Raw genomic sequence first — 23,704 nt, 5'->3', positions numbered from 1 at the left:
GGTTTACCGTTTGAAAAGGCATCACCATGGCTGTTTTGTGTAATGCTAAATGGCTGGATAAGACTGACTAAGACTAAAGAGGATGTTAGTGATACATTTAATGAATTAAATCAACTCTTTACACTACACAATGTACACTATGTAACTGTTTTTTTTTTTTTTTTTTAATTAACTAAATTTCAATACATCAATACATCATCAGTCCTCTTTCCAAAACATGTTTTGTATTACCCTGATTTACTATGGTAAGCCTATTATAAGTGTTTATATTTTAGACCTGACGGAATGGTTTTCTCTGGAAATTGCATATGCACATGCATATCAAGTCCATAAATAGAGAAAAGATACTCTGGCTACTTTGATGCGTGTATTGTGTGGGAGTGGCTTAGGTTACTTGTCACAACAAGCGAGAAAGGTTGACAAGGAGCACGATAAATCTCCAACCTCTGGGGCGTCACCCATTTTAAAAAAAAACGCAGAACAGAGGGGAGTCTGCAGGCAAAAATTGTTAGTTCGTGTTAGTTAATACATTAACTAATGTTAACAAATGAGACCTTATTATAAAGTGTTACCCAATGTCCTTCTGCAAAATGCATGCAGATTTTGTTTTTTAACTGCTACAGGGCCAAAGGTTAGGTTAGATAGTGTACCTTTAAGTTTACTCTTATGACTTGAGGGCAAACCTAACCCTGGTAGTAGCATGTTTTAACTTAAATCAGGAATTACAGGGACACATAGTCTGCTGCTGTGTTTTTATTTGTCCATTTGTGATATGTAATATCTTGGTCTGTCTATCTATCAGAACTGCGTACCTTCTAGTGAATCCACCAGTCTCAATAGCTTGGTATATGCTGACACTGTGTTTTTGACTGGTGCACAGACATAACAATTTAAAGAAATCATGTACACTCTGTTTACGAAATCTGCGCAGATGCAAGTTTAAATTTATACATTTGGTTTAGGGATATAGAGTAGACTAATATATTCTGGAAAACAACATGAACAGGTTGTGATACTTCTGTACTGTGTGGTAATATCTGTCCTACATGATAAAATATGAACCCCATCAGATATGATTTGAGCCACTGAGAACAAGAACAATTCTTCATTACATTCTTTTGTTCTTGAACTCTTATTCCCTGCTCCATCAATATCCATGGGCTCACTCGCTATGTTTTCAATTTACTGAAAACAGTCACCCCATATCCCCCTCCCCACGTCCCAATTCTTGACTTTGTTATGCTTAAGCTGTTGACAAGACTACAGTGAGGTAAGGGCACAAAAAAAAAAGAGAGAAAAAGACTGCTTGCAAGCCCAGATTTCAGATTGAGGTCCCAAGACACTAGGTACAGGAAAGGGGTTGGGGCTTCACCTCAGAGTGTTTTAAATCATCTTGAGAGGATCTCTTTGATTCTCTACATGCTGTGCGTGTTGAGAGATGCTCTGTTGCGCTTCTCTCCTGTGGTTCACCTGTCAGTGCTGGGAAAGTAAAAAGTGGTGGGCCAGCGAAGGGAATAGGAGAGGGTGGTTGGTGTTTTATCTCCTTTCACAGGCCCCCTGAGCCCCATTGTGTGGTCTGCTGTGCCACCACCCAGACCTCCTCCAACCGCCAAGGTAGAGAGGGGCTGTTCGGGGATGGGCTGGTCTGGAGAGGGTGCACACAGATGGATTCTGGATGTGATGGCTTAAGGAGGCTGCCAGCTCTCCCATTTAAAACCGCTCAGCGCAGATGTTAGCTATTGGGGTGATTTTCCCAGCTTGTAATGAATGAGTCACTGTAAATCTGTACTAAGTCCAGACAAGCAGTGTCACAGCCTCTGCTTTCCCATAAATGGTACTGGGGTTGCCGTCAACGCAGGGGTTGAGACCCAGTCATTGACCCTGCCAATTATTTACTAATCCAGTCAAAGAGGGTTTTCCACTATACACACAGAGCATGTTTGCACTGCCTTATTTCACTTTTATAATAGTTTAGCTGCAGTGACAACAGATCACAGGCTGATGCTGGATGTGGATGTCCATCATTTAAAAAGTAATAAACTGCCCCTGCTAGTTGCACGGATGTAGTGGAAGTGGCATTTGCATGGGAATTCAAAGTGCCCTTCAGACTTTTGAGCAGATATTGAAGTAGGTATTTATGCTTGTGTGTGTGCGTGCGTGTGTGTATTTGTTTGTATACATGTATGATAGTCTTTTATGTTTAAATGTATGTTTAAAAAATACATACATTACTGTCAAAAGTTTGGATCAGTAAGGTTGTTTAAAGAAGTCTCTGAGAGAAGGCTTTATGTATTTAATCAACAGTAACTGTTTTACATTTTATATTATATATATATATATATATATATATATATTGAAATGTAATTTATTCCTGTAATGGCAAAGCTGAAATTTCATAGCCATTACTCCAGTCTTTAGTGTCACACGATACTTCAGAAATCATTCTAATATGCTGATTTGCTGCTCAAGAAAGATTTCTTATTATCAATGTTGCAAACAGTTGTGCTGCTAACTTTTGTGGAAACCGTGACGCATTTCAGGATTCAAGAACACCATTTATTGGAAATAGAACTGTCAATTTTGATCAATTTAATGCATCCTTGCTGAATACATTTCATTAATTAAAATCTGGTATAAAAATAAAGTAATTTTTTTTATTTATTTTTTTTATGTAAAAATAGGCTTTAGGGGTAGGTTTGGTGTAAGGGGAGAGAATATACAGTTTGTACAATATAAAAACCATTACGTCTATGTAATGTCCCCATTTAGATAAATAGGTTAACATCGTTGCCTTTTATTGCCATCTGCAGTTTTAAATCCAAAATGTTGCTTAAATGATTAGTGCAGAACTGATGCAGGTGCTTGTGAAAAATATTACAAAAGATTAATTTGTCAACCGTGTATATATACAGTATATATATTTTATATATATATACTGTATATATATATACTGTATATATATATACTATATATATATATACTATATATATATATATATATATATACTGTATATATATATATATATATATATATATATATATATATATATATATTCAATATATATTATTTAAATGTCAGCCTTATGTGAAAAAGCTTATTGCTAGACAATTTGTGTGCACAAGCACAGGAATCTGCATCCCATTGGCATCACACTTTTTTTCTGAATCACTACAGAGAACAGCACCTGATTCACAAAACATGCTTCCAAACACTGAGATAAGGTGCAATTGTCCCCCAAAATATGTGACACTCAGAACATGGAGTTTAAAATGTACATAAAAGGCATTATATATGATTTGGCAGTGCAGAAGTGTCACTGGTGCTTCCTGAAAAACATTGGGTGTATGACATTCCTCAATGGAATTGTATTGTTTTATGGACAGTATGGCACTCATACGTTTTACCTACCACATCATGGTGGTCTCCCATATATTTTTGGAGCAAGTTAAATCTGGTAGTTCACTAAAACAACAGCCAGTTGCTTTGGTAATCATTCAATCCCAGTGAAAATAAAGGAAAAAAGCATAAATACAAACATTAGGGATTGTAAAAATAAAGAAAGAAAGGTCAAGCTCTTCTCTGTCCAAATGGGAATATATCTGAGACATCTTTTATATGCATTTGTAGTCGCTGCTTATATGGAAAGTACATTATCACAGTCCCTGGGCCTTAAGTGCAATAGCATTGTTCTGAAACCTTGGAATGGACCACGGTAAGTGTCCCTGTGCCGTCTGGATTTATGATCCTCTGGAGGACAGCTCTGATCTGGCGCTGGTCACTTGGCTTTTAGAAGAGTGAAGAGAGAATCGGTCTGCTTTGAACTTTCACAAGGCTGCGTTTTTTGGGGAGCTGCTCTCCCATATGAGCGGCACAAGACAGTAAATCTCTAGCCTGTGCGGCATAGCACTGCTTAAAGTCTTCATTTGTTGCCCCGCAAGACCTTGGCGGTGTTCCAGTGAAGCATTGGGCTTATTGATCTTGGCTAGGGCAGCTCACTCTCCTCACTGGGATTTTGGGACCTACCTTAGCATCCATGCAAATTTTTAGGGACTCTCACTTCACCGCTCACAGCCAACCTCTTGGTCATTTCACCAAACAGTTGCGCACACCGTATATTTTACTGTGCAAGCCCATTTTTTTACTAACCTCCCAGAAACAATTAATTCCCCTTGTCTGAAAATGCCTTCTTTCCTCAAATAGAATGTCAAATGAGTAGTATACCTAAATATGCAGTATTAATGAAAGAGTTTTAAAGAGCAAAAAATACCCAGATGACCTTCTCCATTCTCCAGGATTCTAAAGTGTGCATTTGAAAGACACTTTACCCACAAGGCCACAGGAGAGGAATCGTGATATACGAGAGTCACTGGTCACATGACATTGCCCAGATGTACTATGTACAAATTCTATTCATACTACTCAAATCCACACTTTATAGAAAATACATTTTAAGCTTTTTTATCATATTTATTTTGAACTTTCTATTTATCAGAGAATCCTGGAAAAACGTCTAGGTTACAACTGTAACCTCTGTTCCCTGAGAACAGGGAATGAGACACTGCGTTGATTGACACTTTGGGGAACGCCTCAGGTGTGACAGGTGTCTGAAATCACTATCAAATCACGGCAATCCTATTGACTGGCGACAGCCCATGATATCATCACTGTGCGACCCAGAAGTATAAAAGGGGCGCCTTGCTAACATGACATTCACCTTATCGTCTGAAGGGACTGTTTGGTAGGCAGGCCCCGAGGCATGGCGAAAAGACGCAGTGTCGCGTTCCCTGTTCTCAGGGAACATAGGTTACAGTCGTAACCTAGACGTTCCCTTTCAAAAGTGAACTCGCACTGCGTCGATTGACGCTTTGGGGAACAATATACCAACGCCACCATGCTAAGGGGGAGTGACAACTATCAGAACCTGCTAAATTCAAATGAAATGCCAGAACCACTCACCCTCAGGTCACACTGGGCTGTCAGTGACAGCATTCCCTTCGGTCATAGCCCAAGCTAAAGGCTTCACAGGAAAACCTCCATAAACTCTGTTTAAGGCGAGACACTACAGGTGAATAGGGTAACATTTTTAACTAGCCGATATCACCATGAAACTTTCCCAGTTGATTACCTACATTAAGATGAAGATTATCTACATCATAAGTTTTCTGTAATTTAATGTTTAAATATGCAAATTAGGCATTATCTAATTAAATATGCACTAATTTGCAAATATTAAAAAAAACGAAATCTGAGTATTGGATAAAGCCAGGTTCAAAATTATTTTTTCATTGTGTTCACATATTAGATGGGGGAAAAAAATTACAGAGGGATTTATGGATATCTACTTTTGTTATCCTGTAAATGTCACGGTTCACAGGTTTGTCTGTTCATTCTGTGTGTACTGTTCTGGTCTGATTGTCTATCAGCGTCAGCTGTGCTGACGGGCAATCAGATCAGCGGCAGGTGCGTCTCGTTTATGGATCCTATATGTAGTCTTGTGTTTGTCATGTTCATTGTCAGATCTTTGTTACTGGTTCTCTGTGTCTCGTTCTGTGCAGTTTTCCATCCAGTTCCTGTTCTATTCGGACTATCCTGCCTTTAGTGCCAGAGCATTGGACTATTGCCCGAGTTTTGCTTCTCGCCGTTGTTTCCTTCAGCGGTTCCTTTCTTCTAGGATATTATCAGCCCACTGCAGTCTCTGCGCTGCCAAATGACCTAACTGCCGACCAGAGACTACTCCAACCAGCCTTGTCTTGTTCTCTTGTTGTTTCTAAATAAACCTTATTCTCATTCGCAATTGGATCCAGTGTTTTCGTGACCTGACAGTAAATCAGAATATACTGTCAATAGCCTTAAATTTTCGCCGTGTTTTTTGGAATAAAATGTTATATAAATCAGGCTAGGAATAATATATTTACAAATCCCTCTGTTTTTACAAAAACGCCTTAATGAAAGGTCTACCTGGGCCTGCTCAAGGGCCTAGGACCACAAATTAGAATGGTGTCCCTTCTAGGGAATGTGGCTAGGGAACCCAAAGGAGCCCCAGCCAATCACTATTCAGGGGAACATACTCACCCGAAATGCCACCAGGAAGGCCTGACCTGGCGTCACTTACATTGGACACTTCAGTCTGGCCAACTTCCTGTCTGTCCGAAGACAGAGCCTCTGGACACTTGCCTTTAGATAAGGCATCCAACTGAGGGACTGCGAAGCTGACAGTGAACCACTCGGCCTGAATCTCAGAGACGGGGTATCCAGGAAAGCATGACTCCCTTGCCAGCGAGGGGAGTTTCTCTGCTCGATCCACAGATCTACCCAGTGCTTGTGTTTCAAAGCACAGAGGAGGCCTGAAAAGGCCTAGGACTGATCTAACTGGGAGGCCTCACCAGAGGCCTACGACCGTCTGACCAGACTCAGGAGGCCGAGTATTCATAGTGACCCTCAGTGAGGGGAGCACATGGCCTGCCTGGTAGAGATGCGCGGATGGGCTATTATTTCATCTGCAACCGCATCACAAAAATCATCATCCGTCCGCCATCCAGCCGCACCAACGTTTTTGACCAATTTTCAAAACCGCACCCGCCCGCCATCCGTTGATTTGTGTATACATATATTTTTCATTTGATTGGTTCAACCGCCCGCCACCCGCCCGAATTTAATTAAAATATAATTTTTCGTCACGTCATCCGCCCAATCCGCGGTTTATCCGCGGAGTCCGCGGCTGTAACCGCCAACCGCGCATCTCTACTGCCTGGTAGGCAAACCAGGCTGTAGGCTAAAAAAGAGATTCCGAGAGGGAACTAGTAGCAGAAAGTGAACACTTTAATCATGCTAGGGCGCAAGCTTGCCTTCAGAAGCTGCCTGCTAAGGCCAGCTGAACTGATAGCAAGCGGCCACTAGCTGCCAGAACCCAGTATCCCAGGGAAACCACTTACAGGGAGACCTACTACCTGATAACCAGTAGGCTGGCTACCTAGTGCCCATACTTGGGAACTTACCTTCAGGGAGGCCTGGTGAGGCCTACTACCTGATAGCCAGTCAGGCTAGCTGTCCAGTTGCCCATATGTGGGAATTCGCCTTCAGGGAGGCCTGGAGAGGCCTACTACCTGATAGCAAGCTAGAAAACTGGTTGCAATGAACCCCGATTCCGGGTTTCAGTCCCAGAGTGGCCTGCTAAGGCCAGCTTTCCAGTCCTGGGGCTCAGTCTCTGAGCAGTCTGTTAAGGCCGGCCGCCTTAAAGTTTTCTTAGGCAAGAAACTGACTGCCATGGACCAGTAAGGTTGGGGACTGCTTCATGGTGGCCTGATAAGGCCAACCACCTGACAGTGGTCTTACTAGCTGGCAAAAATTACCCACGCTGTTGGGGGTTTGCCTTCTGGGAGGCTTAAACTGCCAACCATACAGTGGCAAATCTTATTTGGCTGATCATGATTGGGGCTCGCCTCCAGAGAGGCCCACTGAAGCCAATTGTCTGATTGGCCAGTGAATTTAACAGCCAAACACCCTATCTGCTGGCTGTGTACCCCATCACTCGAAAACTCATGAGATGCCTACTCGGCCTGAGGCACGCCAGTGCTGTCAGCCAACTACCCATACTGCAGGGGACTCGCATGGTATGGTCAACTAGCTGATAGCAAGTCTATTCTGCTACGAACACAACACCCTTGGGAACCATACTACACCAACTCAAATATTGGGGCCACCCACAGGAGGCCTCCTGAAGCTGGCTACCTGATCGCAGCTTTAATGTATGCCCCATAACGTTGGGACTCTCTTCCGAGGACGCCTGTTAAGGCCTACTACCCGTCAGTGAGTCTACTGCCCGAACTACTAAGGCCTACCACCTGAGGCAAGCTGGCCTGAAGAGCCCATGCTGAGGCCTACTACTTGACAGCGCAGCCTTCGTTGGCAGATAAGCTGTTTACACAGCGCCTACAGTATCCTGGCACCTAACCACATTGCCTCAGCACAAGCGTGACCCGAACCACGAAGTCCAGACGCTGAACCCTCTTCACTCGAGAAGAGGGCCAGACGAGAGCGGAGCGTTTTCACAGAAAAACGCTCACAATTTGCACAGACAGCTCCATCATGAACTGCCTGTGCGTGCTCTTCCTTCCCAGACAGAAAACGCACAGTTCTTGTGTGTCACCCGGCATCAAATATCTTGAGCACGGGTCTGCACACTTCTGAAAGCACTCAGCCTTCTCAGTGCATTTCATAATTACCTGATATTCAAGCGCTTACAGACAGAAGAGTCCCTGAAGACGAAAAGATGAATGTCATGTTTGCAAGGCGCCCCTTTTATACTTCTGGGTCGCACAGTGATGATGTCATGGGCTGTTGCCGGTCAATAGGATTGCCGTGATTTCAGACACCTGTCACGCCTGAGGCGTTCCCAAAAGCATCAATCGATGCAGTGCGAGTTCCCTTTCGAAAGGGAATGTCAGTTTCCACAAAAAATATTAAGCAGCACAACTGTTTTCAACATTAATAATAAGAATTGGTTCTTGAGCATCAAGTCAGCATATTAGAATGATTTTTGAAGGATCACACATATGACTGTTTCTTGTGTTACCTTTCAGTTTAGTCTTGTTAATCCCCTAGTTAGTTTCTTTGTTTACTCATTAGTCACACCTTTATCTTTTTTAGTTCCCTGTGTATATTTACTCCCTGTTTTGTTCAGTTATTAGTCAGTTATCTTCTTTGATTGATGTGTGGTTTGATGTAGATATTTCTCCTACATGTTTTATTTGTTCATTTAAGACAGTTTAATGATATTGCTTTCTTTGTGTGTGTTGCTTACCACAACATGCTTGACAAAGTTATTTTTAAATGTAATAATATTTAACAATATTACTGTTTTACTGTATTTTTGATCAAATAAATGCAGTCTTGGTGAGACTTCTTTCAAAACCATTAAAAGAAATCTTACCAACCCCAAACTTTTGAACAGTACTGTACAGTATATATTCTTCACTGCAACAAAAATACATTTCATATTGAAGACACTGTTCATTTGGAGTATTTTAGAGCAGGATGTTTGAATTGCTCCTCTCAATTTTACTCATTGTGAGCCCCAAAATCAACAGAAGAGCAGGATGATAAAAAAGATGCCAAATTCTAACTGACTTCCGGTTTAGCATATAACAACACTCCTGATCAAGCATGTATATGTAGAAGTAACTATTACAGGAAAAGCAGGTTGTTATTGGAGAGTATATTACTTACATCCACAAACAATGAAGAGTGTAGAAAGGGGGGACTGTATACACTTCTTGCTTAAATTTTGTTTTTACATGTTCACCTCACCATGCTTCACATGCTGCTAGACTGAGGAAACTGAAGAAATGAAACTCTTTGAACCTGTACATTTTTATAATTCCATTGACCAAGTTGATCTCTGTTTCAAAATTGTTCTTAAAAGATTGTACCTTCCCAGTCTGCGACCCACCTCCAAGTCGAGGTATTTGCTTCTTTTTAAATGTGTCCAAAGCATTAGACATTGTCTGTAAGTGATATTTTATGGGGCCTCTTTGAAAGCTGTGTACCTTGCCAAGCACATAACTGCAGGCTCTTTAGACATTGAAAAAAAAAAAAAAAAAACAAGTGAGACCAGCTCAATTTCATGGTAAGTGCATCTGGCGATATCTAGACATTTCTTTCAAATGTGTTCTCCACAGCTGACTGATATCTTCAGGGAGAAACTTGTCACACAGAGTAATTGGCTTTCTGATATCTGAGAACACAATTATATGCCCAAGGTAAAGGCCTGAGGATGTTCTTTAGTTGTTCTTTTGAGCTCATTTAAACACAAACTTAATGAATATTGCAATTGAACATGAGAATTCAGTTAAATTTTTCAAAACAGTTTTTCTTTTTTCTTTTTTTTTGTCGTACTCTGACATATTGATTATTCATTTTCCTTTTTCAAACGAATATACCATGAGTTTAACAGATCTTTATTTCCCTCTGGAAGTTATGCAGCCCAGCCATATAATTCAGATCTACAGTACTATACACCACTATCCAAACACAGCTCAACATATGAACTCATTTATGTTCATTTAACTCTGACTGGTGCTATGAAATGGTCTAGTGGCTGTTTGCTTGGGCAAGTAACCAGAGAGTTTTGTGGTTTCCAAACCCACATGGAATTTATCCATGGCACCCAAGAGAATGACATGTAACCTGAATTGCCTTGGTAAAGCCCCAACCTCAAGAATGGAAATGAAAAGACATTCAAATCTGCAGCTGACTGTGAAAAACATAAATAATGGTGAGAACTCCAGAGAAGGACTGGATCCATTGCAGCTCGCTTTGGCTAGAGAGCAACAAGAGGAATTACAGTTTGGCTTCTGGCCACTGGCCTATTTGTGCAGGCCAGACACCCCATTCAGCTCATGCCATGTCTGGCCCTCTTCAGACAACCCCTCACATGACCGCAGATTATGTCATCTCATCCTATAGACGGGTCAGAAAATTCTAGCTTGCATAAATGGTTGATAAAAAATATTTATGCCTTCTTGCACACACTGTATGAATGTGCATTTGCTCTTTTGTTTTGTCATTGTTTTTCTTTGAAAGAATGACAATTCCCTATTTGTGTTTCCTGAAGAAAAAGACGTGACACCTGTGAAGACACTGATTCTTGCTGCTCTTCTCTTGAAAGCATCAAATGTAATAGTAATCTCTGCGGACCAAAAAGCAGCAGGGTTCACTCAGCCCCCTATGCAGTTATCAGTCAATTGTGGGCCAGTCTTAGTTATCAACCACCCTTGGACACATGACAAATTTGCATTTTGTTGTATCAGCTGGCTTTAAAACAATATGGCATGTTAATTTTTTTTAATGATTGATTTTTCTTTCATATCATTCCCTCTCTGTCTCATTGTGATTGTGTGGTGCCTTTGTAACAGCGTTGAGTGTCATTAAAAATGTATTTGCTGAATTTGAATTGAGGGAGCATTTTTTTATATCAAAAGAACGGGTTGATCTTTGTTCTGTTTATCCATTTGCTACGCCTGAACCTAAAAATGCATACATTTTTCTGCTTTCAATATTACAGTAAATCAAAAAAACAAATTAATGCATGTGACAGTATCGAATTTTCGTGTTGCGATAATTGCTGAAGCTTTTATCACGTTATATGGTATTATCATGATATTAAAATAAGTTGCAAAAATAGTGTTGTCATAACAGGTTTAGTAACCTTTTTTCCTATAACAAAAAGAACTGAACATTTAAATACAATAAAGCAATACAAAAAAATGTATAAAAGTGAATAAATATTTTGAACAGATTTAAGTGCAAAAAATTTATAAAGAACAAGTAACGCTTTACAATAAAGTCTCATTAGTTAATGTTAGTTAATGCATTAACTAACTTTAACAATGAGCAATAGCTACATTTGTTACAGAAGTTATTATTCTATGTTAACTTGTTAAAAAAAATACATGCATGTTAGTTCATGTTATCTCAGGTCCATTAAATAATATAGTTACTTTGACTTTAATAATATGTTATTAAATGCTGCAATTAACTAAGATTAATACATGATTTAGAAGTATTTTTCATTGTCAGTTTATGTTAACTAATGGAAGAAAATTTAGTTTTTGTCAAAGATTACATCCAGTTCGGATTCAGAACGGTGATCAAAACATAGATGGAGTAGATCGAGTGCATCAACACCCCCAAAGCTTCACAGTCCTATACCTCGTCCTGGGTCGACACTTCTTTCAGTAACTTTTGGCAGTTTTGATTTATATACGGTTTAATGCGAAGGGGAAAAAAGTTGTCTAATTTTTGTCCACCCGCCCAATGCATTTTTCTCCGCTCCAACCCAATCAAAGGAAGCCCAATCTGGCAACACTGTCACCTGTGTTTTGATCAAGAGATTCAGTACTCTTTCAGAAGATGTATAATAGCGCCCCATATCGACATATCCGACATATTTTCTCACAAATTACGTAAATTTTCATCAGTGGTGGGGAAAGAGTTCAAATGCATTCTAAAAATCGTAGTAATTCTTAATAAATATTTACTCACGGTATTTTGAAGTACCCACGAAAAAAAGTGTTTGCATGTTCAGTATTGTAATATATCGTATACCGTCCAATATACAGTTCCGCATCCTGTTTGGTGCAAAGGAAAATGTACAAATATAATCAACTGATATTCAATTCAAACAAACTTTGAATATTGGCTTGACAACTTGTTTGACAGTAAAAAAAAAAAAAAAAAAGGCTTTAAGATTGAACTTTTATAGTCCAGGCAGATAAAAACGGTATTGGGATAATACAATTACAATGTACAATGTTGTTTTCCTCTTGTTGTTCCTCCACTACGCCTATTGTGATTTTAAGTGAAATTTAATGGCAGTAGTCAGACAACTTTTCAAAGCTGTAAGCTGCTCTCTGCTCTCTCCTGGAGGCTTGACTCTATGACCCAGTGGTCATCCCAACAGCCATCTGCCACCATGGCGCGAGGCTTACCATGTCCACATTGTCACGCAACTTCAAACCAATGTGAGCTCAGCTAAAGGAAACTGTTCTATGTTCTGTCAAAGTTTACGCTTAATATTATTTATTTATGAGAAAGAAAGACATCCTTGTGTGTTTGTTTCCTCCGTTTAAATGACCTGAGAGATCCAGTGCAAACCTTGTGTTCACCAGAAGGGGGCCTGCCATAGACAGACATGCAGTCGGACAGACGGACTGGTAAGCCAGCAGGCCCGGGGCAGCTCCTTTTACCAAGACGGATTTGTTAACACTGTTTGGGTCGGTCGAGCACCGGGCTGAAGTGACCTAATCTGTCATTAAACTCCTGTTACACTATGAGCGAGGCACAGCTCAGTGCCCCTAAAGACTCTGCTGGAGGAAAGATGAGACACAATCTTCTGACTCACTGAAGTAGGCTGTCATGAAAACAGCAGACACTAATAAAACCCAACACAGTTAGACGCCTGCGCTGCATTGCAAAACCAAGTGCTACATTTGTGATTCTTTTCGTATAGAATTCAGTTACAGTGCTTTGGACAAAAGACTTCATCACACTGAACAGTTTTGTTTGATTTTTCAGGTCTTTCCGTCTGTTATGAATAGATTAGCAGCGAGTGTCCGTCATGCTTGCAGATTGCGAAATGATAGACATAGTTGCATCTGTTTGTTGTAGAAACTTATCCTCAGGTCTTACTTTATGTGCCCATTAACTGTATTTCCTTGTGCTTTTATCTGCCAAAACATTGCAGGTTATCTCATTTGGTTAGGGACATCTGATGCTGTATCTTTTTTGTGTTGAGGAAGGTAGATGGTTGATAACAGATTATGATCTCTGTGTATCTCAATGTCTATGGATATCATGGTTTCACCACGTCTACTATATTGTTATCTCATATCAAATGTTCAATCAGAAAAAAAAGTAACTTAAATATACACTGCTATTCAGAAGTTTAGACATCCTTGTAATGTAAAATGTTTTTGAAAGTTACTTATGCTCACCAAGGCTGCATTTATTTAGTTAAAAATTACAATTTAAAATAACTGTTTCCTATTTTAACATTTTAAAATGTAATTTATGACAAAGCTGAATTTTCAGCATCATTACTCCAGTCTTCAGTGTCTCATGATCATTCAGAAATCATTCTAATATGCTGATTTGCTGCTCAAGAAACATTTCTTATTATTATCAGTGTTCAAAACAGGTGTCCTGCTCAATATCGAAACTGTGATTTTTTTTCCGAATTTTTTGATGAATAGAAAGTAATAAAAGAACTGCAATCCTTTGTAACATTATAAATGTCTTTACTGTCACTTTTGATCTATTTAATACTTCTATGCTGAATTGTTTGTTTTTTTAACTTTGAACGGTATTTTTTTATTTTATTTTTCTACTGCTGTGTGTTAGTGAATTTTCTGTGGATACAGGATTGATAGTACAATCCTGGTGTAATTATCATTTTGCTCATATACAATTTGGTTCATGTTTAAATGTATAGTTGTTCTTACAATACATATTGTTTCAAAGCAGCTTTACAGAAAACACATGTTTCAATGATACAATGATGTCACTGGATTCTAATGAACAGGGAATTTAGGATTAAATCAATGCCCTAGTGAGCAGCCAGCCACAGTCAAATGTTCAGAAAAAAATTCCCAGTAGTTGTGATCATCTGTAGCAACAAAATAATGTCATATAACAATAAAATGTACAGGCCTGCAAATCTGTATGCATTTTGCGTAGCAGTTTGCCTTTTGACCTCCAAGTACACAGGTACGATTTGTCACTCTAAACTGAGCAAAAAGCTGGTGACGCCTTTCAATTTGCATTATCAGAAAGGCTGTTCCAGAGTTTTGGAGGCAAATGCAAAAAAGCTGTACACCCTTTGGTGGACTTTGAGGCACTATCAATAGTCCAGACTTTTGTGGCCTTAAATAGCCTGATAGATTTTGTGTTAAGTAAAAAGGACATCAAATGTTTTTCTACATTAAATGTGATTTTTATTATCACAAATGACTTCTGCAAAACTGAAAATGTCCTTGCTATGACTTACAGAGTTAGTCTTGTTGTGACATTTGAGCAGAAGTATGATATTCCTTGACTTGATCAAATTTAACAGATGGTTCTGATCTGCTAGAGCTATAATGAAGTGCTGACATAAAAGTATAATCAAGAAAGCTTTGACAGAGCACAAAGATTTGACATATGGTCCTTTTAATCAGCTGTTACTATCAATTTTGTATATACCAAGTACATATTAACCAAATCTGCATAGTTTCTTTGCTGCACATGAACCTCACATTACACTTCCTGGACATGAACACATTTCGGCTGTTCTGTGAGGAATGTTTTGACCTAATAAGTAGATACCAAGCTTTTTGCCTTTTACCTTTAACTATTTAGAGATTATTAGAGGCTTTATTTCAAGAAAAGAAGTCTTATTGTATTATGTTTTAGGGTCTCAGAAACAAGGCCATTTTAATAGCTTGAATATCTCGACTTGACAACACACTTCAAAGATCCTCCATAAAGGATTTTACTACGTCCTGTATGTTTGGGGTCTTGTGACTTCTGATGTAAAACATGATTAAATGCAATGCATTTTCACATTATAATTATTCTGTAAAGTGTTTTTTGCTAGGGCTAGAAATAACATCATAAGAAAGGATACTGATCACCTGCAAGACAAGTGCATGCATACTTTAAGATACAACAGAGATACTGTGTAATAATAATATAGCCTTAATGGTATCTGCTTCCTGGGTTCTAATTAGGTAAGAGGATTAATTTGTATCCCAAACATAAAAACAGTCAAATAAATCTCCTTTCAATTTTCAGTTATTTTTTAAACAGCATTTCAGTTTGAATTTGAGGTATTGCCTGCTGGATTCTCACCAAATCTGCACAATCATTTTAGGTATTTTTGGGAAGACAAGCCAAAATTGTCTTGGTGCTATTTTTAGAGAGCGGTCATAATTAAATATTTATTTATTTATTTATTTATTTTTCAGATACAGAAGTACTTTGAATTGCAGCCGCTGAACCGAGGGAAGCGATGGATTCTTGCAGGCACCACAGTGAACAACATGGAGGCTGTGAGGGAGAGTTTCAGTCAACTCATCAGCCTTTTGGAAGAAAAGGAGGTGCTACCTAGCAGGATATGATTCAATCAAACTTCAAAGTGGAAAGTGGGTTTGAAGTGTTGCTTGCTAGAAGGAATTTTTTGGACCTCTCCTTCGTCGTTGTTTTATAACCCACTGGAGACATAGATGCAAAAAGCCACATGTTTTGATGGGCTGACTGACATATTTGTCACCCTTAGGTCAAGGGCCACACATATGCTGATTTAGTAGCAGGTGAACCAAAGTCCTTTTTCACCATTATTTGTAAAACTAATAAGCTATATGATAAGCTATATGTTGTTTATTAGTTGGTTGTCATGTGGTGTGTGTGTGAAATTTATGTAAATAATATATATGCATACAATATGATGTTTGGACCAATCCATATTTCTTCTAATGGCTCAAAATCCGAGCATTCATTCAGCACCTTTATGGAAAATACTTTATTATATTATATAGTATATTATTGTATTTTTATTATTATTATAGCAAATCTAGTGTCCCTTGAGCTCAATTATTCTTTCTTCTTTTTAGAGAATGTTAGAATGGCTTCCTAGACAAAATGAGTTCAACGTTCTTTTTTGTTGTTCGAAAATACGACACACCCATTTACTTGGCACTGGTTTGAGCTGGAATACAAACTCTATCAATCAGTGTCCGCAACAGCTGCATTTGACAAGTCCCTGTCCGCCAGGCTTAAGCCCTCCAACTATCTGTGGAGACTCCTCCCCGTCTGCCACCTCACTCTTTGCCCAGCCACGCTCTGCGGCCTCACCCCCTGCTTCCTGCTGGTATTATCCAAATTCCTCTCCACAAATTTAGATTCCTGACTGCGCACCTCTCTGATGTGCATTCTGTCTCCAGACTTGTTTCAAAAGTAGTTTAGGACTCACACATGCTGTGTTTCTGTATATTTATAGTGTTAACCTGTGTAAGTTTTGCCCGCCAATTGCCACTTGATGTCTTATTTTTGGGGTAAACCATTTGTACTGCTTTTAAATCGATGTACCAGTTAGATATATCACGTGATCCTTAGTATACCCTCAACCTACAATCCTCACGGCAACACTTTACTTTAAGGTTAAATATATTAACATTAGTTCATCTATAAGGTATATTTTAGAGCATTTATTAATCAAGGTTAATGTTTGGTTAAATAGATACTATTGTTAATTTTATGTTTGTCAATAATATATGTTAAAAATGTATTGTTGAAATTAACATTTTTATTAAACATCTAAACAATTTATATTTATTAAATGCTGTAAACTTGTAAAAATTTTTGATGTTAGTTTGTTTTAGCTATGACAAAATTCATGTCAACCTTATTTTAAATGATCACCATCTCACATTTGAATCTGAGTGTTGTCTTCATTACTATAAATATCAGATTATTTGGAATTCTTTATTATGTGGAATTGTTTATTATTACTGACAAGGGCATTTAAGTGTAAAATACATCTGATATGCTGCTGGTTATTTTTAGCCATTGGCTTCTCAATAGCAAAATCAAAGCAACCCAGTAAAATAATCAAACTGTCCATCTTATCATTGCTTCCCCATCTAATCTCTGTCTCGAACACAAATTTCATGCGCTCGTGGTCTGATGTAGATAAAAAAAGGGAAGTTAACGTTTCTCAGACAGAGTTCCTGATCCAGCCAGGTTCATTTCTTTCTCCCTCTCTTTTCAAACTATACACGTTGCTTTGATACAATGTCTGTCACGCAGGTTGCCCCTGCGATTCTTTGATCTGCTCTTCCTCTGTCTGCGGCTGACGCTCTTCTCTAGTCTGCTGCTCTTGTCTATCCGCTCTCAGAGAAAGCCCTTTGCCCCTTCTTTCTCTGGGCGCTCTGCTTCCCTTTGGTCACGCTAATGGAGCCCACCCTCAAAGCAGATACGCTGCAGAAAACCAGTTTGGCCTGTTAGAATTGGCTTGTCTCTCCGAAGAAAAGGCCCACAGACAGATTGCACAGGCCCTAAGGCCAGGAACTTATTAAATGCCTCATTCCTATGCTTCGTGCGACACTCTCTGAATGTCAATAATGTAATTAGATACATACCGTGACACCTTGCAGGTACTGAGAGAAACACATCCCAGCTTTTTTGTTTTTGGTTTGTTTTTGGCTGCAGTCTTGCTTTTTATCCCACCGAGCGCTCTTAAAACCCTCCCACATGGGATGTCTTTTATAATACCAGTCTTAACTCTATTTGCATATCATTTTTCTCGCTTGGCTCAGTTTCACACTTGCTGTGTCTAGACAGAGATTATTTTTAGTTCCTTAGCAGGAATTCACCAGCAACTGACAAAGACTTGGAACAGAGCGTGGTGATCTTTGTTAGAATGACTTTTGAGAAGGAGGGGAAATGCATTTGCTTGCCCTCCTCTTAAAAGTCTTTTCCCAGTTGTGTTTGCTTGCCTCATCATTTAAGTCCTCTCAGTCAGAAATGGTAATGCGTGACTCGTCGAGGAACCTTTTTGTTTACAAGGAAAACAAAGCATGTTCGTCGGTGTTTTCTCAAACGGCGAATGTTTTGCTCTCCCTCAGTCTAAACAGCCGAGTAATCTCAAGCTTTCACAACCTGTTGAAGGGGCTTGCCCCTGTGGAAATGCAACAGATGTTCCCTTGACATCCGTCTGGTCCTCATGATCCAGTGCCGTGCCACACTGTGAAGGGTTTTTCTTTTTGAACAGTTTCAGCTTGTCCCCAGTCAGGGGGCCGATCTCCCATGTCTTATGCGTGACCGGGATACAGTGCCACCGGTGACTTTACTCAAAGCCCCAGGATTAAAAATAAACACAGTAGTCTCTCCCACCCTGAGTCGGTCTTGACAACGGGACTCGGAACAAAAGCCAGCCCGCGAGATCTTGTTTGTGTTCCCGTATTTGTGTTTTGAAGAGAGGAGGAAATTTACATGTGGCCAGGGTTAATTTAAAGGTGTTTTTCTATGCATGTCAGGGTTCTCAGCATGGCACCACACACCTTCTCACTAAAGCAAACAACATGTGTGAGCTATCAGTGATATCAGCTGCAGTGGGAAACCCAGATAAGAGCCAAATATTAAAGGATTGGTTCACACTAAAATGTAAATCATGCTGTGCATCCTCCAGTTTGTTCTAATCCCATATGACTATTTATTTATTAATTTGTGGACCACTAAGGGTGAAGGTTTTGTGCTATTTAACTAATAAAAAAATACATTAAATACATAAAAATTCTCTTCATACATGGAATGAAAAATCATCTCACATATTATGTAGTGCAACGCCCCAAAAATAAATGAATAATTCATGATATTTGTTAAAATAATTCATTTATTTTGTAGAAACCAAAGATTAAGATGTGTATACATAATAATAATAATTTTACAGTAGTTTTTTGTATTTTAGATAATAAAGATTAAGATGTGTACACGTTTTCGAGGTGTAAAGAAAATATGTTATGTCTTCTTAACTGACTTGATGGGTTACATTTCTTGAAAATGGTATAAAAGTTTTTCACAATCATATAAAAGTTTATCACAAATGTTTTTCCCTTATCATGGACACTTTTCAGCTTTGAATCTTATTTCATCACAAAGTCATGTGCAGTTTCAAATCTTTACTGAAAAGCCATCATTTCAGACACTTGAAATGTCTGGTCATTGTTTACAGTTAGTTTAAAAATGACTAAAACTGAGGAAGAAAAAAAAGTAAGTGGGGTAGTTATGATGATCCTTCTACCGCCATGTTTTGTTAGAACCGATGCAGATTACTCTGAGCAGGAGTTCGAAAGATAACTTCACTTGCTTGTGTCACTGGAGTGCCTGTGAGCTGCTCTTTTTGGTTCATTTGCAACAGACAATCTAATGACACAGACAAGAGGTTTGGTCACTTGGCTGAACAGTCTCCATTGAGCTTGTCATTCAAGCTTCTGTTTGTGCTCCTTTGGAGGATTTCTTTCTCCTCCGTCCTCCTCTCATCTCATCTCCTCTCTTCCCATCTTATTTTCTCTCTCATCTTTTGGCGCGATGATGGAGATGTGTGTCCCAGGTGGCCCACTCATCAAAACACAAGGGATCTGGCTCCTTATTTCAGACAAAAACATCACACTCTTTGTTGTCCAAAGGAAAAGATGTGGATGAGGATTTACCCAGGAGAATCTGCCCTCCCCATTGCCCACCAAAAGCTGTCTCCGCCCCCTGCTGTCAAAGAAAAATGTCAATCAAACGAGGGCATGAGGTCTGTTGAAAAGGTCATCGAGTGGTGGTCATTGCAGCCATTGTGTTCCTTGCATGAATGGAACAGACAATCTAGGTTATCCAACTGACCTCACTTTGGACTAACTCCCCCTTCAGATATACTGAGAGGAAGATTTAGACGTCCAGACTTAATAGTTCATGTAACAGATCGTGGAGTCCTAAAGAAGATAAGCATGTCGTAATTTTTGTCTTTGAGGTTTTTAGATATCTATATGGCACATTCCATGAATACACTTTAGTGTCCCTTTTTTTTTTTACCTTTTATATATTCAGTATAAATGAAGTAATACTGTATATCCCACCTTAGATGAACCCTTTCGTCTGTATCTAACAATTAAAATAATTTGAAGTGTTATAACATTTCTTAAAATTGTGACACCCAATGAGTAAGATTATTGGATCCTTTCTTCATTATGTCAGGGAAGACAAGCATTGTAATTATGTGTATATGTATCATTTCTATTTAACTTCCTTTTTTATTTATTTAATTGATTTAATGTGTACTAAATTCAAATGTTTTTAAACTATATTTAGATATTTTGGTAATAGGCAAAATTCTGAATGTTGAGTACCTTCTTTCACCAACTATATGTTGCAAAAAAAAAAAAAAAAACGTTGGGGTCTATTTGGTACCTTATTTGTAATTGGATTCAAAGTCCATTCACTACCATTAAAAAAACAGTCAGTAAGAAATTGTTTATTTTATTCATCAATGACACATTAATTTGTTCAAATATGACAGAAAATGTAATATATATATCATAGTTTAATATTACAGAGCAGAACTTTTCAACATTTATAATAAGTAATAATAAAATGTATTAAAATAAAAAACAGTTATTACAGTTTTTACTATATTTTTGATCAAATTAATGCAGCCTTAGTGAGCATAAAAACATTGAAAATACTGACCCCAAACTTTTGAACGATACGGTGTTTGTTTCAGTAAACAAAATTCTGTAAATGCTTTCCTCTGTACACTCACTACAGACTTTTATTTACACACCAAGCAGTTTATTTATATTCCTATAATGTGTGTTCAAGTAATTATTTCTCACTAATTACTTAATTGCTAAAGCCAAATGTCATCCCATATGGAAACATTTACAATGGCATGAGACCTCCGGTGACATGGATTCCTTTGAAGAGACAAATAATCCCCATTCAAAGAAGCACCGAATGTGAATCATACCATGGGACACTCAATTAATCGTTTTTGTCTTGTAAATATTTGATTACTCTATTTGATTTCCTCTAGGGCTGTGCTCCAAGCGCTGTAGGTGGATTATTTCATTTTGTCCAAACAGTTTACACCAGGCCACAGCTTCACTTACGACACTATGTGGGCAGCTTACAGCTCAGAAATACACGAAACTGAGGTTTAAAAGAAAGAGCAACTTCTTCGTCATCACAAACTAGTAAACACACCGTTTCCCAGGATGCAGGACACCTGGGCTTTACAAATTAAACTGAGACTATGACGTTGTTTAGAGTTCATCAGGTGAACAACAAGTCACGATTTTGCAATGACGCCTCAGTGGACAGGAAGTGGACTTTCTCAAAACATGTTTTCAAATGCTGGCTGAAGGAGCCACAGCAGGTGTGAGGAGATTAAAAGTAGGAGAAGAGAAGAGAGGCAAAATACAGTGAAGCTTTACTGTCGCTCTGAAGGCGAGCGAGGGGATAGATAATGAGAAAACGCTCAGGGTGACAGACAGAAAGTGGGTTTTAAGGGGGAGAGGATTAGGGTTAAAAGTCACAAAGGTCACACAAGAAACCAGTTCACATCCACTCTGCTGATGTCTAAAATACTAATTGAAGGCACGGGAAAAGATGTCTAATTAACAGCCAGAAACATTTATTCCCATGTCTCATCGAAAGTGATTTCCTCATCTCTTGCTGAAATAGAAAGACGGCTATAATGTTAAACTTTTAGCCCAATTAAACAGAATAACTCATTCACTGATACTAAAAAGTATAGATTATACTTTTCCCACAAGTATACTGATTACAGCATCAAATGTATCAGACTATATTGAGTAATGTATCCCTACACAAGGATACCGTTTTATGGCAATCCTAGTTGTTTTTTTTAGGATTTACCCTGCAGCCACAGGACGACAGGCTGGCAGACTATTCTCTAGAGAACTGAGTTTCTCAGATCAGTAATCTGTCTGGGAATCCCTTCTCACCATAACACAACTGGGTAACAAGCTGTGCTTTAGTTTTTACATATACCATACCATTCAAAAGTTTGGGGTCAGTGAGATAATATGTGTTAATTCAGCAAGGACACATTAAATTGATCCAAAGTTAGATTTAAAAATAAATAAATGAATATGTTCGTTCACCAAGGATACATTAAATTGACCCCAAACTGAAGGTCATATAAAGTCATATATTTTAAATGAATGCATTTCTTTTGAACTTCATATTCATCAAAAATTCTGAAAAATAGATATCACTGTTTCCACAAAAGAAGATACAGCACAACTGTTTTCAACACTGATTATGTGACACTGAAAATTCAGCTTTGCCATCAGGAATAAATAACATTTTAAAACGTATTAATCTAGAAAACCATTTTAAATTGTAATAATATAATATATATTGATCGAATAAATGCTGTTTTGAATCCTATCAAAAAGATTCTAAGAACTTTGTTGGCTCTTAAAATTAGAGATGTGGACATCCTATGAAAGGTACCTTAGTTACTGTCTCACAGGTTGATGTCTATACAGACGTGGACAGACTGAGTTCTTCAGGCATGTCAGGCTGTTTCACATACACAAGATTAAGTAGCAAAAGTGACATCCAAGACCAATCGGGCCACCCAGGAGAACTGCAACCAGCGGAAAGGCTGTCAGAGCCCCCCTTTACACCATTAATCTTCAAGCTTCTCCTGTGCTGCCAGCTCGCATCTCCTTCAAACAGGACAGGAGAGGGAGGGAGGGAGGGAAACAGAGAAAAGTAAAGCCACTCTGTTTTTCTCCTTTTGCTTTCCCATAGATTAACTCTTTGAGAGACAATGTGTTACTTACCACTTGTGTTTATTAATTTATCGGCTCAGGTTGGCTTATATAAATATGATAACGTATACACAGTTTTGACATTTAGACATAAACAAAACAAAAAATCACTGAAAGAAAAAATACATCTAAATGCCATTTATATTTGCAGATAAGGTGAACATTCACATAATTTTACAACTTAAATTGCCATTTTGGCATCATCCTTGCTGATTTCACATTTCAAAATGGAAATGAACGTGTTTATGTCCAAGACAGGACTGCCACACTCACTTCACTCTGTGGTAAAGTGTAGATGAATGAATGGGCCTCATTAAAGCAAAATGGAGATTCCGGCACTGAAGTGTGGTCCTTGGACCTCTCAGTTCTTTCAATGATCAATAGGAACTTTCATCTCATCCTTAGAGAAGATTCCTGGTCCCTTTACAGGCGACACATATACAACCTAACGGCAATGAATGGGGAAATGCAAAAGTAAAAGAAGGATCCAGGAACTGATAAATAGCAGAAAATGAGTGTGTTATGCTGTGGCATGCCTGAAGTCCCAAGAGAGGGCTGTCTTGCTTTAGTCCAGTCCTGAGAACTGAGGAGGAAATCGACCCATCTAGAGAGAGCCTTTGAAGAGACCTGAACTCAAATGAAGGGACATGCCATGGGAAGAGCCCTTTTTTCTATTGTTGGGATATATAGGCTAAATATCTTTCAAACTTAAGCAACAAATAAGGAGTCAAATTAAACTTAACAACGAAAACATGTGAAAGCTAATTTATGTTTTATGCATGCGTTGTATATTACATGCTTCAAATTTTCCCAAAAAGCAG

General features: G+C 38.6%; 1 protein-coding gene across 1 annotated transcript in view; it reads left to right on the top strand.

Annotated features, from left to right (window-relative positions):
- Positions 1–16,887, top strand: part of arl15a (ADP-ribosylation factor-like 15a) — a 190,828-nt gene extending 173,941 nt beyond the window's left edge. The window contains exon 5 of the mRNA XM_084414330.1: positions 15,504–16,887. Coding sequence (XP_084270456.1) covers positions 15,504–15,656 — 153 coding nt within the window. The 3' untranslated portion in view covers positions 15,657–16,887. The remainder of the gene's footprint in view (positions 1–15,503) is intronic.
- Positions 16,888–23,704: the final 6,817 nt, after the last annotated feature.

This window comes from Rutilus rutilus (assembly GCF_951802725.1).
Source record: "Rutilus rutilus genome assembly, chromosome: 7".
NCBI lineage: Eukaryota > Metazoa > Chordata > Actinopteri > Cypriniformes > Leuciscidae > Rutilus > Rutilus rutilus.
Note: the sequence above shows the minus strand (reverse complement) of the source record. Positions and strands in the feature narration are given on the sequence as shown.